Raw genomic sequence first — 20,736 nt, forward strand, 5'->3', positions numbered from 1 at the left:
AACATATATATATATATATATAATAAAACATATATATATATATATAATAAAATATATATATATATATATATATATATATATATATAATAATAAAACATATATATATATATATATATATATATATATAATAATAAAACATATATATATATAATAAAACATATATATATATATATATATAAAATAAAACATATATATATATATATAATAAAACATATATATATATATATATATATATAATAAAACATATATATATATATATATATATATAATAAAACATATATATAATAATAAAACATATATATATATATATATAATAAAACATATATATATATAATAAAACATAGATATATATAATAAAACATATATATATATATATATATATAAAATAATAAAACATATATATATATATATATATATATATATATATATATAATAAAACATATATATATAATAAAACATATATATATATATATATATATATATATATATATATATATGTGTTAGATTTTAACAAAGATTTATGTTCATATAATGTACGTTAATTTAAACAAATCTTTATAGTCACATGATTCCATTTAAACAGCCCAAATAAAAGAAACAGGAAATGATTACATTTATATTGGTCTCAAAGGTAAGGTAGCAGCTGCTTCTCAGCTGCCCCGATCAGAAACACAACAACCTGTCAGCATGAAGCTTCCTTTTACAACCACATTATTTTTTCCTCTCTTTATTTTGCTGTATTTCATTTAACATTTGACTTGCCAGAACGGATACAAATCTGATGTAAGCCGGAGAGGCGAGGTTGCACGTCAATGAATTCTATAAGCGTACACTGTAAGCTTTTGTTTTAAAAAAAATATTTATTTCTCTACTCTGGAGTGAAGTTACTTTCAAGTCAGAGAATGTCCACTGCCTTTCAGTAAAAGTCTTTACCAATTAGTACTCTACAAATAATAGCAATTTTTTTTTTGAGATGAGTAGGAGCCTAATAATGCTCTGATAAAAGGGCAAAAGGCATCAGGAGCCAAAAAGGGATTAATGAGCTCTTCCATTTACTTGTCTTCCTAACAGCTGAACTGTTACAACTATTGACACTCTTCAAAAGGTTCTGCTCTGAACCTTGTCCAGGCACTGCAGGCTCCAATGGACATCTTCAAACCTAGAGAAAAGCAGAGTAAGAGCTTCCCTCGTGTGATGCCAAAACCAACAAAGGGCCGTGGATCAGGTAATGAAACTTCAGCTTCTTTGCCCTTTGAGATTTATTTACTGGCAGCTGACAAGGGGCAAATTCAGATGGAATTGTGCAGTCAAAGCCCTGTCAGCCTTTAGAGGCACTCTTGTCTTGAAGCACCTTCATGACTGGCATTTCAGTCAAAAGGCCTCGGCACTGGTCTTCAACAGCTTATGACATCACAAAGGACACTCCAGACAGATGCCTACATGGCATCCTGTAGCATTTTAAAAGAGAATTAGTGGTTTTAATTATGGTCGTAGTATGAAAAGGACCCATGCAAGCTCCACAGGAGACCTTTGATCGAGCCTTTTTGCTAGTACAATGCCACGGAACTCTGACTATTCCTAGTAAGGGGCCTTTTCTTCATGAATGACTCACCAGTGATCTTTGAATGCAGACAATCTTCGAGCCCTCCCTCTTCATTAGTGAGCATTTCTATACAGGCCCTATACAGTGCTAGGAGTCTAGGAGCTATACAATTGAGGGGAAAAGAATCCCTACAGATTCTGTCCTCTACTTAGGAAATGCTGAAGGACTTGCAGTGACTTTATTCATTAGAACAGGTTGCTATTAATTAACCGTCATAATAAAATAAAGAACTATTATTTGCATTTCGCTTGTATGGGCTCTTTAGTAATACATATAAAAGATGCCTGAAATAGAAATTAATTTAAAGAAACCTTAGAAGTCTTCTTTTACACAGAGGCAGCAGGAGCTGGCTAATTATTAAGACTAGATCAACAAGAGAACAAATAGGGAAAAAATGCATAAATATGAAAGTAATTAGCAAAAAAAAAAAAAAAAAAAATCCAGATTAGTTGGCAACAAGTTCTTGCAACTGAGATGAACAAACACTAAAATCGGCTTTGCTTGTTTGTGAATGAGAGAGAACTGCAGAGCCAGCAACAAAAACAGAGCACTTAAAGTAACAGATTCCACCGAGTTTTTTTTATATAGCCGATATAAACCTGCCAAGTGTAGACCTTTAACAAGGAGTAGCAACCGCTTCAGTTTGTAGACTTCGGATTTGTCTCGAATAATTAATAACATTTCTCTTTTTTAATTTTAAATACAAGCAGTGAATTTAACAAATTTAACTGCATCAATGAATTGTAATTTGTCAGAATATTTTTTATTACAAAAATAATAAAAATACAATATATAATGTTTACATAATATTATTTGCCGCACTGTTTAACTCCATCAGGTATACTAGCTTTGACTTTATATGCGTGTGTGTGTATATATATATATATATATATATATATATATACACACTGTATATATACACACACGTATATATATATATATATATATATATATATATATATATACACACACAAAGGTTGCCACCTCAGCCATGTTTTCCTGGACACGTATGAGTTACACATGCTGCAGGGTGTGCAGGGAGGAATGCATTGTGTTTCTGAACAGCACTATTCATATTCCTTCCTCCTAATATACACACACACATTTATATATATATATATATATATATATATATACACACACACATACATACACTGAGTAATATTTTCCTTCTGGACTAGTAAATTATTATATTTTTATGTGTGTATCTATTGTGTGTGTGTATATATATTTATTAGGCATGTGTATTTAGCAGTTTCATTAGTTTCGAACGCGCAAGAAGGTGGTCGCTTGCGGTATTCAGCTCTTTTCTAAGTCGGTTTTCTTCTTGTGAAAGTGCAATCTGCACAAGAAGAAATCCGGCTTCGAAAAGAGCCGAATGCTGTGAGCAGCCGCCTTCTTGTGCATTGGCAGTATCGAAACTGCATAATGCACATGCCTATATATATATATATATATATATATATATATATTTATACACACACACAAATATATACACATAAACAGATAGATAGATAGACGCACACATATGTATTTATATCTATCTTTCTATCTACATACACATCTCTTGTGTGGGCAAATAAGGTCCAACATTGGTATAAATATACAGAATAGTTACTTTACAGTGATACAGACCCAGCAGATTGACAGCTAAAAATGCTCTTTTCTTCATGAATGAAAATCCTTATTTCTCCTTGTGTGTTCCACAACATATTAACCCATAAAATATTTCAGTGCAGGAGTCTTTTACATTAAGGACATACAACAACAAAAAATGCAGTTAACTCTTGTTGTCTTTGAAGTTTTTTCTCATTTTCTGTAGCCTAAGAAGTTCCCCTTTCAGGTACTTTACGGCTTTGAATATTGTGTCCCTTTGGGTGTCTTCAGTTGCCTTTTCTGCATATATGGCAAAGTGTTTTACAGTGTCAGCAAGAAGCATCTCTTGGTTAATGTCACTGCGCTGTAGGCGTAACATTCTTTCACACGCAATTGCGTAGTTTTTATGCCAGTTGATTGGGTGGTTTGTATACGCATTGACAACATCTCTGTACAACTAAAAAGAAAGAAAGAAAATTGAATTAGAATGACATAGACCTTTGTACAGCCCTGGGATAATTTCACCTGACATACCAAGGCTCCAGAAATGTGCATTAATACAAATGACACTATACAATAAAAAAATTATAGGTCACATCTGTTTAAGTTTATGTTGTACAAAAATAACACACCATACAAACTAATGAGGTACTGTAGGTAAAAAGAGATGACAACAATATTGTGTTGAGAAAATACAAAGCTACAAAAAGGGATGGAAGATACACTGAATAGACAACAGGCAGAAGTGGCATGGATACTTTCATTATGGGAAGTAAAGAACTCATGGGGGTTGATTTTTCACATAGCAAATCATGACCGCTCGACAACGCTAAATGCAGACAGCATATGCATTTATCATTGCACAAGCATTTCTGGTGTCGTATCGAATCGGAATGATTTCAATCTTTCACCTTAAAGGTGGGGGACAGGATAAGGAGCAGGGTTCGCTTCTTTACTTCCGTTTCAAGCGAGCCTGAAACGATGGGCCTCCGCTGCCTAATAAATGGAGCCCATTGTATATACAAAATGCTGTGCCACTTTGACTGTTTTGGTAATATAAAATAATATTCAGACCAGATTAGGCTACAGTTTTCCAGTTTAGAAAATCTGTTTTTGATCAGCCTCTTTAACATTGTAGAGGTCGATATTCTGAGTCTCTCTCTTGATATACTTTATCCTTCAGTTTGGCATTTAGTTTATCCTTCTACGTAGATTAAGTATTCATGTCTAAGGTCATCTGTGTATGTTGCAGGCCAGTAGACGGCTTGGCACACTTGCTCAAAGGGGCACATATCATCTAGTGCTGCTACTGGGCAACCACCATACTGCTTGTTGCTATCACCATACTGCTTGTTGCTATCACCATACTGCTTGTTGCTATCACCATACTGCTTGTTGCTATCACCATACTGCTTGTTGCTATCACCATACTGCTTGTTGCTATCACCATACTGCTTGTTGCTATCACCATACTGCTTGTTGCTATCACCATACTGCTTGTTGCTATCACCATACTGCTTGTTGCTATCACCTTACTGCTTGTTGCTATCACCATACTGCTTGTTGCTATCACCATACTGCTTGTTGCTATCACCATACTGCTTGTTGCTATCACCTTACTGCTTGTTGCTATCACCTTACTGCTTGTTGCTATCACCTTACTGCTTGTTGCTATCACCATACTGCTTGTTGCTATCACCTTACTGCTTGCAAGAGACTTTAAGGAAATTATCGCTGGTTTGTGCACATTTTCTCAACAAAGGGTTCAGCACCACCATTTATGTAATCTACAAACAGAATCTAGAAATGTCCTTTCTTCCTTCACTACACAGATCCTGTCCTGAGGAATAGTGTGGTAAAGGCACACAGTGTTTTTGTGCAGTTCATATATAAGCACAGAAGTCTATGGAATCAAAGCCTGAGTATATTTCAATCTAGAATAGATTCAGTGTTTTGCAATAGATTTCTATTTTAGTAAAAGTAATTACGGTTTCAGCTGCATATGCACGTATGCTACATGTGCCCTGTGCACCAATAGTCGAACACCACAACTGTTCAGAGTCAGCAGTAGCTTGTATGGCACAGATAGTCATTGCTAACACAATACACACCAGCTCTTGGTAAGGTGTTTGAATGAGGGCGCACAGAGCATTACAGCATATGTACGTATGCCAATGAAACCGTGAGAACTTTAAAGGGACAGTAAAGTCAAAAATAAACTTTCATGATTCAGATAGGGCATGTCATTTTAAACAACTTTCCAATTTACTTTTATCATCAATTTTGCTTTGTTCTCTTGGTATTCTTAATTAAAAGCTAAACCTAGGAGGCTCATGTGCAAATTTCTTAGCCCCTGAAGCCCCTGAAGGCCACCTCTAATCTGAATGCATTTTTACATTTTGTCACAAAAAAAGGGCGTTAGTTCATATGTGCCATATAGATAACCTTGTGATCAAGCCCGTGGAGTTACCTAGGAGTCAGCACTGATTGGCTAAAATTCAAGTCTGTCAAAAAACTGAGATAAGGGGGCAGACTGCAGAGGCTTAGATACAAGGTAATCACAGAGGTAAAAAGTATATCAATATAACTGTGTTGGTTACGCAAAACTGGGGAATAGGTAATAAAGGAATTATCTTTTTAAACAATAACAATTCTGATGTAGACTGTCCCTTTAAAGTGATGGTAAAGATTTTCACTATGCAAGACAGCATATCTTTCATCCATATGACCCTAATCTAGTTGCCAAGTTTTTTTTTTTAATTACTTTTATATTTATTATTTAAATTTATATTAAAAAATCCCTACCGATAATCTCCCGACTCTATTCCGTCTTCTTCTGTATTTTATGCAATTACAATGCTGTATCCAAATGCGCATGCGCAAATCGCCTATGCTGCAAACCACTGCACATGTGCTAATTGCCAATCCATTATTACAAAAGAGACCGAGCCTGGTCATGAACAAGAAAATTTGAATAGGGCATGCGCACAAGATTAGAGGGGCGGATGACGTGGACTGACGGCCACCTAACGACTAGAATTTCAATAGGATTACACAACAACGTGATCAAGAATGAAAAAAATAATAAAATTACGGGTTACATTTTCTGACGACTACAAAAGGCTTCTTAAAGGTGATTACTAGATTTGATACAATAATAGAATAGAAATGATGAATTAAACTTCTATTTATTTTTTAAACAGAATAACTAGAAGCATTTTTGCTAATACAATTATATTGCAAATATGATTCTATTAAAAATGTTAAATGTACTCAAGCACAATTTATTTTTCTAAGGTTTATTAAAGATATGAATGCTTACAAAGAACAAGATCATAAATAATAAAATATGCAGATAATCATATGCATAACTAACAATATACCGTATAACTGGCTTCTCTTGTCGCTGTAAAACGAAGCTTGAAGTGACATTCAGGGCTGGAAAAACATTTTAAAACTATGGATAACAGTGAGACTAGCTGTCAAACAGTTGTCTCATCAATAAGAAGTAGATGTAATCATGTTTCCATAACCATTGCGTTACCGTCTTAGCAGGTAAAAACGGCACTTTATGACAAAAGAACACTAAATCAAAACCCTTCCCTTCTCATTACAAAGAGAAAACCCAATTTGCAGTCTAGGAATGGGTACAGCCCAGAGGAACAAATTAATATATGAATGATATAGAGGTGATGTTTCAAAATGTTTAAATGGACACAAACACAAAAACATAATTTATGTAAGAACTTACCTGATAAATTCATTTCTTTCATATTAGCAAGAGTCCATGAGCTAGTGACGTATGGGATATACATTCCTACCAGGAGGGGCAAAGTTTCCCAAACCTCAAAATGCCTATAAATACACCCCTCACCACACCCACAAATCAGTTTAACGAATAGCCAAGAAGTGGGGTGATAAGAAAAAAGTGCGAAAGCATAAAAAATAAGGAATTGGAATAATTGTGCTTTATACAAAAAAATCATAACCACCACAAAAAAAGGGTGGGCCTCATGGACTCTTGCTAATATGAAAGAAATGAATTTATCAGGTAAGTTCTTACATAAATTATGTTTTCTTTCATGTAATTAGCAAGAGTCCATGAGCTAGTGACGTATGGGATAATAAATACCCAAGATGTGGAACTTCCACGCAAGAGTCACTAGAGAGGGAGGGATAAAATAAAGACAGCCAATTCCGCTGAAAAAATAATCCACACCCCAAAATAAAGTTTTAATCTTATAATGAAAAAAACTGAAATTATAAGCAGAAGAATCAAACTGAAACAGCTGCCTGAAGTACTTTTCTACCAAAAACTGCTTCAGAAGAAGAAAACACATCAAAATGGTAGAATTTAGTAAAAGTATGCAAAGAAGACCAAGTGGCTGCTTTGCAAATCTGATCAACCGAAGCTTCATTCCTAAACGCCCAGGAAGTAGAAACTGACCTAGTAGAATGAGCTGTAATCCTTTGAGGTGGAGTTTTACCCGACTCGACATAAGCATGATGAATCAAAGATTTTAACCAAGATGCCAAAGAAATGGCAGAGGCCTTCTGACCTTTCCTGGAACCGGAAAAGATAACAAATAGACTAGAAGTCTTTCGGAAACCTTTAGTAGCTTCAACATAATATTTCAAAGCTCTAACTACATCCAAAGAATGCAACGATCTTTCCTTAGAATTCTTAGGATTAGGACATAATGAAGGAACCACAATTTCTCTACTAATGTTGTTAGAGTTCACAACTTTAGGTAAAAATTTAAATGAAGTTCGCAACACCGCCTTATCCTGATGAAAAATCAGAAAAGGAGATTCACAAGAAAGAGCAGATAACTCTGAAACTCTTCTAACAGAAGAGATGGCCAAAAGGAACAGTACTTTCCAAGAAAGTAATTTAATGTCCAGAGAATGCATAGGTTCAAACGGAGGAGCTTGTAAAGCCCCCAGAACCAAATTCAAACTCCAAGGAGGAGAGATTGACTTAATGACAGGTTTGATACGAACCAAAGCCTGAACAAAACAATGAATATCAGGAAGATTAGCAATCTTTCTGTGAAACAACACAGAAAGAGCAGAAATTTGTCCTTTCAAAGAACTTGCAGACAAACCTTTATCCAGACCATCCTGAAGAAATTGTAAAATTCTAGGAATTCTAAAAGAATGCCAGGAAAAATGATGAGAAGAGCACCAAGAGATGTAAGTCTTCCAGACTCGATAATATATCTTCCTAGATACAGTTTTACGAGCCTGTAACATAGTATTAATTACAGAGTCAGAGAAACCTCTATGACTGAGAATCAAGCGTTCAATCTCCATACCTTCAAATTTAAGGATTTGAGATCCTGATGGAAAAAAGGACCTTGCGATAGAAGGTCTGGTCTTAACGGAAGAGTCCATGGTTGGCAAGTAGCCATCTGAACAAGATCCGCATACCAAAACCTGTGAGGCCATGCTGGAGCTACCAGCAGAACAAACGAACGCTCCTTTAGAATCTTGGAAATCACTCTTGGAAGAAGAACTAGAGGCGGAAAGATATAGGCAGGATGATACTTCCAAGGAAGAGACAATGCATCCACTGCTTCCGCCTGAGGATCCCTGGATCTGGACAGATACCTGGGAAGCTTCTTGTTTAGATGAGAAGCCATCAGATCTATTTCTGGAAGTCCCCAGAATTGAACAATCTGAAGAAATACTTCTGGGTGAAGAGACCATTCGCCCGGATGTAATGTTTGGCGACTGAGATAATCCGCTTCCCAATTGTCTATACCTGGGATGTGAACCGCAGAAATTAGACAGGAGCTGGATTCCACCCATACAAGTATTCGAGATACTTCTTTCATAGCCAGAGGACTGTGAGTCCCTCCTTGATGATTGACATATGCCACGGTTGTGACATTGTCCGTCTGAAAACAAATGAACGACTCTCTCTTTAGAAGAGGCCATGACTGAAGAGCTCTGAAAATCGCACGGAGTTCCAAAATGTTGATTGGTAATCTTGCCTCCTGAGATTCCCAAACCCCCTGTGCTGTCAGAGACCCCCATACAGCTCCCCAACCTGTCAGACTTGCATCTGTTGAGATCACAGTCCAGGTTGGAGGAAAAAAAGAAGCCGCCTGAACTAAACGATGGTGGTCTGTCCACCATGTCAGAGAGTGCCGTACATTCGGTTTTAAAGATATTAATTGAGATATCTTTGTATAATCCCTGCACCACTGGTTCAGCATACAGAGCTGAAGAGGTCGCATGTGAAAACGAGCAAAGGGGATCGCGTCCGATGCAGCAGTCATAAGACCTAGAATTTCCATGCATAAGGCTACCGAAGGGAATGATTGAGACTGAAGGTTTCGACAAGCTGAAACCAATTTCAGACGTCTCTTGTCCGTTAATGACAGAGTCATGGACACTGAATCTATCTGGAAACCTAAAAAAGGTTACCCTTGTCTGAGGAATCAACAAACTCTTTGGTAAATTGATCCTCCAACCATGTTCTTGAAGAAACGATACAAGTCGATTCGTATGAGATTCTGCTAAATGTGAAGACTGAGCAAGTACCAAGATATCGTCCAAATAAGGAAATACCACAATACCCTGTTCTCTGATTACAGATAGTAGGGCACCGAGAACCTTTGAAAAAATCCTTGGAGCTGTTGCTAGGCCAAACGGCAGAGCCACAAACTGGTAATGCTTGTCTAGAAAAGAGAATCTCAGAAATTGAAAGTGATCTGGATGAATCGGAATATGCAGATATGCATCCTGTAAATCTATTGTGGACATATAATGCCCTTGCTGAACAAAAGGCAGAATAGTCCTTATAGTTACCATTTTGAATGTTGGTATTCTTACATAACGATTCAATATCTTTAAATCCAGTACTGGTCTGAAGGAATTCTCCTTCTTTGGTACAATGAATAGATTTGAGTAGAACCCCAGACCTTGTTCCAGAACTGGAACAGGCACAATTACTCCAGCCAACTCTAGATCTGAAACACATTTCAGAAACGCTTGAGCCTTCACTGGATTTATTGGAACGCGAGAAAGAAAAAATCTTCTTGCAGGAGGCCTTATCTTGAAACCTATTCTGTACCCTTGAGAAACAATGTTCTGAATCCAAAGACTGTGAATCGAATTGATCCAAATTTCTTTCAAAAATCGTAATCTGCCCCCTACCAGCTGCGCTGGAATGAGGGCCGCACCTTCATGTGGACTTGGGAGCTGACTTTGGCTTTCTAAAAGGCTTGGATATATTCCAAACTGGAGATGGTTTCCAAACTGATACCGTTCCTGTAGGGGAAGGATCAGGCTTTTGTTCCTTACTGTGACGAAAGGAACGAAAACGATTAGCAGCCCTATATTTACCTTTAGATTTTTTATCCTGAGGTAAAAAAGTTCCTTTCCCCCCAGTAACAGTTGAAATAATAGAATCCAACTGTGAACCAAACAATTTATTACCTTGGAAAGAAAGGGAAAGCAAAGTTGACTTAGAAGACATATCAGCACTCCAAGTTTTAAGCCATAAAGCTCTTCTAGCTAAAATAGCTAAAGACATATACCTGACATCAACCCTAATGATGTCAAAGATGGCATCACAAATAAAGTTATTAGCATGTTGAAGAAGATTAACAATGCTATGAGAATTATGATCTGTTACTTGTTGTGCTAAAGCCTCCAACCAGAAAGTTGAAGCTGCAGCAACATCCGCCAAAGATACAGCAGGCCTAAGAAGATTACCTGAACATAAATAAGCTTTTCTTAGAAAGGATTAAATTTTCCTATCTAAAGGATCCTTAAAGGAAGTACTATCTGCCGTAGGAATAGTAGTACGTTTAGCAAGAGTAGAGATAGCCCCATCAACCTTAGGGATTTTGTCCCAAAACTCTAATCTATCAGATGGCACAGGATATAATTTCTTAAACCGTTTAGAAGGAGTAAATGAATTACCCAGATTATTCCATTCCCTGGAAATTACTTCAGAAATAGCATCAGGGACGGGAAAAACCTCCGGAATAACTACAGGAGGTTTAAAAACCGTATTTAAACGTTTAGATTTAGTATCAAGAGGACCAGATTCCTCTATTTCTAATGCAATTAAGACTTCTTTAAGTAAAGAACGAATAAATTCCATTTTAAATAAATATGAAGATTCTACTAATGTTGTTAGAGTTCTCAACTTTAGGTAAAAATTTAAATGAAGTTCGCAACACCGCCTTATCCTGATGAAAAATCAGAAAAGGAGATTCACAAGAAAGAGCAGATAACTCTGAAACTCTTCTAACAGAAGAGATGGCCAAAAGGAACAGTACTTTCCAAGAAAGTAATTTAATGTCCAGAGAATGCATAGGTTCAAACGGAGGAGCTTGTAAAGCCCCCAGAACCAAATTCAAACTCCAAGGAGGAGAGATTGACTTAATGACAGGTTTGATACGAACCAAAGCCTGAACAAAACAATGAATATCAGGAAGATTAGCAATCTTTCTGTGAAACAACACAGAAAGAGCAGAAATTTGTCCTTTCAAAGAACTTGCAGACAAACCTTTATCCAGACCATCCTGAAGAAATTGTAAAATTCTAGGAATTCTAAAAGAATGCCAGGAAAAATGATGAGAAGAGCACCAAGAGATGTAAGTCTTCCAGACTCGATAATATATCTTCCTAGATACAGTTTTACGAGCCTGTAACATAGTATTAATTACAGAGTCAGAGAAACCTCTATGACTGAGAATCAAGCGTTCAATCTCCATACCTTCAAATTTAAGGATTTGAGATCCTGATGGAAAAAAGGACCTTGCGATAGAAGGTCTGGTCTTAACGGAAGAGTCCATGGTTGGCAAGTAGCCATCTGAACAAGATCCGCATACCAAAACCTGTGAGGCCATGCTGGAGCTACCAGCAGAACAAACGAACGCTCCTTTAGAATCTTGGAAATCACTCTTGGAAGAAGAACTAGAGGCGGAAAGATATAGGCAGGATGATACTTCCAAGGAAGAGACAATGCATCCACTGCTTCCGCCTGAGGATCCCTGGATCTGGACAGATACCTGGGAAGCTTCTTGTTTAGATGAGAAGCCATCAGATCTATTTCTGGAAGTCCCCAGAATTGAACAATCTGAAGAAATACTTCTGGGTGAAGAGACCATTCGCCCGGATGTAATGTTTGGCGAATGAGATAATCCGCTTCCCAATTGTCTATACCTGGGATGTGAACCGCAGAAATTAGACAGGAGCTGGATTCCACCCATACAAGTATTCGAGATACTTCTTTCATAGCCAGAGGACTGTGAGTCCCTCCTTGATGATTGACATATGCCACGGTTGTGACATTGTCCGTCTGAAAACAAATGAACGACTCTCTCTTTAGAAGAGGCCATGACTGAAGAGCTCTGAAAATCGCACGGAGTTCCAAAATGTTGATTGGCAATCTCGCCTCCTGAGATTCCCAAACCCCCTGTGCTGTCAGAGACCCCCATACAGCTCCCCAACCTGTCAGACTTGCATCTGTTGAGATCACAGTCCAGGTTGGAGGAAAAAAAGAAGCCCCCTGAACTAAACGATGGTGGTCTGTCCACCACGTCAGAGAGTGCCGTACATTCGGTTTTAAAGATATTAATTGAGATATCTTTGTATAATCCCTGCACCACTGGTTCAGCATACAGAGCTGAAGAGGTCGCATGTGAAAACGAGCAAAGGGGATCGCGTCCGATGCAGCAGTCATAAGACCTAGAATTTCCATGCATAAGGCTACCGAAGGGAATGATTGAGACTGAAGGTTTCGACAAGCTGAAACCAATTTCAGACGTCTCTTGTCCGTTAATGACAGAGTCATGGACACTGAATCTATCTGGAAACCTAAAAAAGGTTACCCTTGTCTGAGGAATCAACAAACTCTTTGGTAAATTGATCCTCCAACCATGTTCTTGAAGAAACGATACAAGTCGATTCGTATGAGATTCTGCTAAATGTGAAGACTGAGCAAGTACCAAGATATCGTCCAAATAAGGAAATACCACAATACCCTGTTCTCTGATTACAGATAGTAGGGCACCGAGAACCTTTGAAAAAATCCTTGGAGCTGTTGCTAGGCCAAACGGCAGAGCCACAAACTGGTAATGCTTGTCTAGAAAAGAGAATCTCAGAAATTGAAAGTGATCTGGATGAATCGGAATATGCAGATATGCATCCTGTAAATCTATTGTGGACATATAATGCCCTTGCTGAACAAAAGGCAGAATAGTCCTTATAGTTACCATTTTGAATGTTGGTATTCTTACATAACGATTCAATATCTTTAAATCCAGTACTGGTCTGAAGGAATTCTCCTTCTTTGGTACAATGAATAGATTTGAGTAGAACCCCAGACCTTGTTCCAGAACTGGAACAGGCACAATTACTCCAGCCAACTCTAGATCTGAAACACATTTCAGAAACGCTTGAGCCTTCACTGGATTTATTGGAACGCGAGAAAGAAAAAATCTTCTTGCAGGAGGCCTTATCTTGAAACCTATTCTGTACCCTTGAGAAACAATGTTCTGAATCCAAAGACTGTGAATCGAATTGATCCAAATTTCTTTCAAAAATCGTAATCTGCCCCCTACCAGCTGCGCTGGAATGAGGGCCGCACCTTCATGTGGACTTGGGAGCTGACTTTGGCTTTCTAAAAGGCTTGGATATATTCCAAACTGGAGATGGTTTCCAAACTGATACCGTTCCTGTAGGGGAAGGATCAGGCTTTTGTTCCTTACTGTGACGAAAGGAACGAAAACGATTAGCAGCCCTATATTTACCTTTAGATTTTTTATCCTGAGGTAAAAAAGTTCCTTTCCCCCCAGTAACAGTTGAAATAATAGAATCCAACTGTGAACCAAACAATTTATTACCTTGGAAAGAAAGGGAAAGCAAAGTTGACTTAGAAGACATATCAGCACTCCAAGTTTTAAGCCATAAAGCTCTTCTAGCTAAAATAGCTAAAGACATATACCTGACATCAACCCTAATGATGTCAAAGATGGCATCACAAATAAAGTTATTAGCATGTTGAAGAAGATTAACAATGCTATGAGAATTATGATCTGTTACTTGTTGTGCTAAAGCCTCCAACCAGAAAGTTGAAGCTGCAGCAACATCCGCCAAAGATACAGCAGGCCTAAGAAGATTACCTGAACATAAATAAGCTTTTCTTAGAAAGGATTAAATTTTCCTATCTAAAGGATCCTTAAAGGAAGTACTATCTGCCGTAGGAATAGTAGTACGTTTAGCAAGAGTAGAGATAGCCCCATCAACCTTAGGGATTTTGTCCCAAAACTCTAATCTATCAGATGGCACAGGATATAATTTCTTAAACCGTTTAGAAGGAGTAAATGAATTACCCAGATTATTCCATTCCCTGGAAATTACTTCAGAAATAGCATCAGGGACGGGAAAAACCTCCGGAATAACTACAGGAGGTTTAAAAACCGTATTTAAACGTTTAGATTTAGTATCAAGAGGACCAGATTCCTCTATTTCTAATGCAATTAAGACTTCTTTAAGTAAAGAACGAATAAATTCCATTTTAAATAAATATGAAGATTCTACTAATGTTGTTAGAGTTCTCAACTTTAGGTAAAAATTTAAATGAAGTTCGCAACACCGCCTTATCCTGATGAAAAATCAGAAAAGGAGATTCACAAGAAAGAGCAGATAACTCTGAAACTCTTCTAACAGAAGAGATGGCCAAAAGGAACAGTACTTTCCAAGAAAGTAATTTAATGTCCAGAGAATGCATAGGTTCAAACGGAGGAGCTTGTAAAGCCCCCAGAACCAAATTCAAACTCCAAGGAGGAGAGATTGACTTAATGACAGGTTTGATACGAACCAAAGCCTGAACAAAACAATGAATATCAGGAAGATTAGCAATCTTTCTGTGAAACAACACAGAAAGAGCAGAAATTTGTCCTTTCAAAGAACTTGCAGACAAACCTTTATCCAGACCATCCTGAAGAAATTGTAAAATTCTAGGAATTCTAAAAGAATGCCAGGAAAAATGATGAGAAGAGCACCAAGAGATGTAAGTCTTCCAGACTCGATAATATATCTTCCTAGATACAGTTTTACGAGCCTGTAACATAGTATTAATTAAAGAGTCAGAGAAACCTCTATGACTGAGAATCAAGCGTTCAATCTCCATACCTTCAAATTTAAGGATTTGAGATCCTGATGGAAAAAAGGACCTTGCGATAGAAGGTCTGGTCTTAACGGAAGAGTCCATGGTTGGCAAGTAGCCATCTGAACAAGATCCGCATACCAAAACCTGTGAGGCCATGCTGGAGCTACCAGCAGAACAAACGAACGCTCCTTTAGAATCTTGGAAATCACTCTTGGAAGAAGAACTAGAGGCGGAAAGATATAGGCAGGATGATACTTCCAAGGAAGAGACAATGCATCCACTGCTTCCGCCTGAGGATCCCTGGATCTGGACAGATACCTGGGAAGCTTCTTGTTTAGATGAGAAGCCATCAGATCTATTTCTGGAAGTCCCCAGAATTGAACAATCTGAAGAAATACTTCTGGGTGAAGAGACCATTCGCCCGGATGTAATGTTTGGCGACTGAGATAATCCGCTTCCCAATTGTCTATACCTGGGATGTGAACCGCAGAAATTAGACAGGAGCTGGATTCCACCCATACAAGTATTCGAGATACTTCTTTCATAGCCAGAGGACTGTGAGTCCCTCCTTGATGATTGACATATGCCACGGTTGTGACATTGTCCGTCTGAAAACAAATGAACGACTCTCTCTTTAGAAGAGGCCATGACTGAAGAGCTCTGAAAATCGCACGGAGTTCCAAAATGTTGATTGGCAATCTCGCCTCCTGAGATTCCCAAACCCCCTGTGCTGTCAGAGACCCCCATACAGCTCCCCAACCTGTCAGACTTGCATCTGTTGAGATCACAGTCCAGGTTGGAGGAAAAAAAGAAGCCCCCTGAACTAAACGATGGTGGTCTGTCCACCACGTCAGAGAGTGCCGTACATTTGGTTTTAAAGATATTAATTGAGATATCTTTGTATAATCCCTGCACCACTGGTTCAGCATACAGAGCTGAAGAGGTCGCATGTGAAAACGAGCAAAGGGGATCGCGTCCGATGCAGCAGTCATAAGACCTAGAATTTCCATGCAGAAGGCTACCGAAGGGAATGATTGAGACTGAAGGTTTCGACAAGCTGAAACCAATTTCAGACGTCTCTTGTCCGTTAATGACAGAGTCATGGACACTGAATCTATCTGGAAACCTAAAAAAGGTTACCCTTGTCTGAGGAATCAACAAACTCTTTGGTAAATTGATCCTCCAACCATGTTCTTGAAGAAACGATACAAGTCGATTCGTATGAGATTCTGCTAAATGTGAAGACTGAGCAAGTACCAAGATATCGTCCAAATAAGGAAATACCACAATACCCTGTTCTCTGATTACAGATAGTAGGGCACCGAGAACCTTTGAAAAAATCCTTGGAGCTGTTGCTAGGCCAAACGGCAGAGCCACAAACTGGTAATGCTTGTCTAGAAAAGAGAATCTCAGAAATTGAAAGTGATCTGGATGAATCGGAATATGCAGATATGCATCCTGTAAATCTATTGTGGACATATAATGCCCTTGCTGAACAAAAGGCAGAATAGTCCTTATAGTTACCATTTTGAATGTTGGTATTCTTACATAACGATTCAATATCTTTAAATCCAGTACTGGTCTGAAGGAATTCTCCTTCTTTGGTACAATGAATAGATTTGAGTAGAACCCCAGACCTTGTTCCAGAACTGGAACAGGCACAATTACTCCAGCCAACTCTAGATCTGAAACACATTTCAGAAACGCTTGAGCCTTCACTGGATTTATTGGAACGCGAGAAAGAAAAAATCTTCTTGCAGGAGGCCTTATCTTGAAACCTATTCTGTACCCTTGAGAAACAATGTTCTGAATCCAAAGACTGTGAATCGAATTGATCCAAATTTCTTTCAAAAATCGTAATCTGCCCCCTACCAGCTGCGCTGGAATGAGGGCCGCACCTTCATGTGGACTTGGGAGCTGACTTTGGCTTTCTAAAAGGCTTGGATATATTCCAAACTGGAGATGGTTTCCAAACTGATACCGTTCCTGTAGGGGAAGGATCAGGCTTTTGTTCCTTACTGTGACGAAAGGAACGAAAACGATTAGCAGCCCTATATTTACCTTTAGATTTTTTATCCTGAGGTAAAAAAGTTCCTTTCCCCCCAGTAACAGTTGAAATAATAGAATCCAACTGTGAACCAAACAATTTATTACCTTGGAAAGAAAGGGAAAGCAAAGTTGACTTAGAAGACATATCAGCACTCCAAGTTTTAAGCCATAAAGCTCTTCTAGCTAAAATAGCTAAAGACATATACCTGACATCAACCCTAATGATGTCAAAGATGGCATCACAAATAAAGTTATTAGCATGTTGAAGAAGATTAACAATGCTATGAGAATTATGATCTGTTACTTGTTGTGCTAAAGCCTCCAACCAGAAAGTTGAAGCTGCAGCAACATCCGCCAAAGATACAGCAGGCCTAAGAAGATTACCTGAACATAAATAAGCTTTTCTTAGAAAGGATTAAATTTTCCTATCTAAAGGATCCTTAAAGGAAGTACTATCTGCCGTAGGAATAGTAGTACGTTTAGCAAGAGTAGAGATAGCCCCATCAACCTTAGGGATTTTGTCCCAAAACTCTAATCTATCAGATGGCACAGGATATAATTTCTTAAACCGTTTAGAAGGAGTAAATGAATTACCCAGATTATTCCATTCCCTGGAAATTACTTCAGAAATAGCATCAGGGACGGGAAAAACCTCCGGAATAACTACAGGAGGTTTAAAAACCGTATTTAAACGTTTAGATTTAGTATCAAGAGGACCAGATTCCTCTATTTCTAATGCAATTAAGACTTCTTTAAGTAAAGAACGAATAAATTCCATTTTAAATAAATATGAAGATTCTACTAATGTTGTTAGAGTTCTCAACTTTAGGTAAAAATTTAAATGAAGTTCGCAACACCGCCTTATCCTGATGAAAAATCAGAAAAGGAGATTCACAAGAAAGAGCAGATAACTCTGAAACTCTTCTAACAGAAGAGATGGCCAAAAGGAACAGTACTTTCCAAGAAAGTAATTTAATGTCCAGAGAATGCATAGGTTCAAACGGAGGAGCTTGTAAAGCCCCCAGAACCAAATTCAAACTCCAAGGAGGAGAGATTGACTTAATGACAGGTTTGATACGAACCAAAGCCTGAACAAAACAATGAATATCAGGAAGATTAGCAATCTTTCTGTGAAACAACACAGAAAGAGCAGAAATTTGTCCTTTCAAAGAACTTGCAGACAAACCTTTATCCAGACCATCCTGAAGAAATTGTAAAATTCTAGGAATTCTAAAAGAATGCCAGGAAAAATGATGAGAAGAGCACCAAGAGATGTAAGTCTTCCAGACTCGATAATATATCTTCCTAGATACAGTTTTACGAGCCTGTAACATAGTATTAATTACAGAGTCAGAGAAACCTCTATGACTGAGAATCAAGCGTTCAATCTCCATACCTTCAAATTTAAGGATTTGAGATCCTGATGGAAAAAAGGACCTTGCGATAGAAGGTCTGGTCTTAACGGAAGAGTCCATGGTTGGCAAGTAGCCATCTGAACAAGATCCGCATACCAAAACCTGTGAGGCCATGCTGGAGCTACCAGCAGAACAAACGAACGCTCCTTTAGAATCTTGGAAATCACTCTTGGAAGAAGAACTAGAGGCGGAAAGATATAGGCAGGATGATACTTCCAAGGAAGAGACAATGCATCCACTGCTTCCGCCTGAGGATCCCTGGATCTGGACAGATACCTGGGAAGCTTCTTGTTTAGATGAGAAGCCATCAGATCTATTTCTGGAAGTCCCCAGAATTGAACAATCTGAAGAAATACTTCTGGGTGAAGAGACCATTCGCCCGGATGTAATGTTTGGCGACTGAGATAATCCGCTTCCCAATTGTCTATACCTGGGATGTGAACCGCAGAAATTAGACAGGAGCTGGATTCCACCCATACAAGTATTCGAGATACTTCTTTCATAGCCAGAGGACTGTGAGTCCCTCCTTGATGATTGACATATGCCACGGTTGTGACATTGTCCGTCTGAAAACAAATGAACGACTCTCTCTTTAGAAGAGGCCATGACTGAAGAGCTCTGAAAATCGCACGGAGTTCCAAAATGTTGATTGGCAATCTCGCCTCCTGAGATTCCCAAACCCCCTGTGCTGTCAGAGACCCCCATACAGCTCCCCAACCTGTCAGACTTGCATCTGTTGAGATCACAGTCCAGGTTGGAGGAAAAAAAGAAGCCCCCTGAACTAAACGATGGTGGTCTGTCCACCACGTCAGAGAGTGCCGTACATTCGGTTTTAAAGATATTAATTGAGATATCTTTGTATAATCCCTGCACCACTGGTTCAGCATACAGAGCTGAAGAGGTCGCATGTGAAAACGAGCAAAGGGGATCGCGTCCGATGCAGCAGTCATAAGACCTAGAATTTCCATGCAGAAGGCTACCGAAGGGAATGATTGAGACTGAAGGTTTCGACAAGCTGAAACCAATTTCAGACGTCTCTTGTCCGTTAATGACAGAGTCATGGACACTGAATCTATCTGGAAACCTAAAAAAGGTTACCCTTGTCTGAGGAATCAACAAACTCTTTGGTAAATTGATCCTCCAACCATGTTCTTGAAGAAACGATACAAGTCGATTCGTATGAGATTCTGCTAAATGTGAAGACTGAGCAAGTACCAAGATATCGTCCAAATAAGGAAATACCACAATACCCTGTTCTCTGATTACAGATAGTAGGGCACCGAGAACCTTTGAAAAAATCCTTGGAGCTGTTGCTAGGCCAAACGGCAGAGCCACAAACTGGTAATGCTTGTCTAGAAAAGAGAATCTCAGAAATTGAAAGTGATCTGGATGAATCGGAATATGCAGATATGCATCCTGTACATCTATTGTGGACATATAATGCCCTTGCTGAACAAAAGGCAGAATAGTCCTTATAGTTACCATTTTGAATGTTGGTATTCTTACATAACGATTCAATATCTTTAAATCCAGTACTGGTCTGAAGGAATTCTCCTTCTTTGGTACAATGAATAGATTTGAGTAGAACCCCAGACCTTGTTCCAGAACTGGAACAGGCACAATTACTCCAGCCAACTCTAGATCTGAAACACATTTCAGAAACGCTTGAGCCTTCACTGGATTTATTGGAACGCGAGAAAGAAAAAATCTTCTTGCAGGAGGCCTTATCTTGAAACCTATTCTGTACCCTTGAGAAACAATGTTCTGAATCCAAAGACTGTGAATCGAATTGATCCAAATTTCTTTCAAAAATCGTAATCTGCCCCCTACCAGCTGCGCTGGAATGAGGGCGCACCTTCATGTGGACTTGGGAGCTGACTTTGGCTTTCTAAAAGGCTTGGATATATTCCAAACTGGAGATGGTTTCCAAACTG

At 38.3% G+C, this 20,736-nt stretch overlaps 1 protein-coding gene across 1 annotated transcript in view; it reads right to left on the reverse strand.

Moving 5' to 3' along the window:
* Positions 1–3,061: 3,061 nt before the first annotated feature.
* TMEM260 (transmembrane protein 260) overlaps positions 3,062–20,736 on the reverse strand; it is a 298,899-nt gene continuing 281,224 nt past the window's right edge. The window contains exon 17 of the mRNA XM_053697331.1: positions 3,062–3,656. Coding sequence (XP_053553306.1) covers positions 3,384–3,656 — 273 coding nt within the window. The 3' untranslated portion in view covers positions 3,062–3,383. The remainder of the gene's footprint in view (positions 3,657–20,736) is intronic.

Source organism: Bombina bombina, chromosome 1 (assembly GCF_027579735.1).
Source record: "Bombina bombina isolate aBomBom1 chromosome 1, aBomBom1.pri, whole genome shotgun sequence".
Lineage (NCBI taxonomy): Eukaryota > Metazoa > Chordata > Amphibia > Anura > Bombinatoridae > Bombina > Bombina bombina.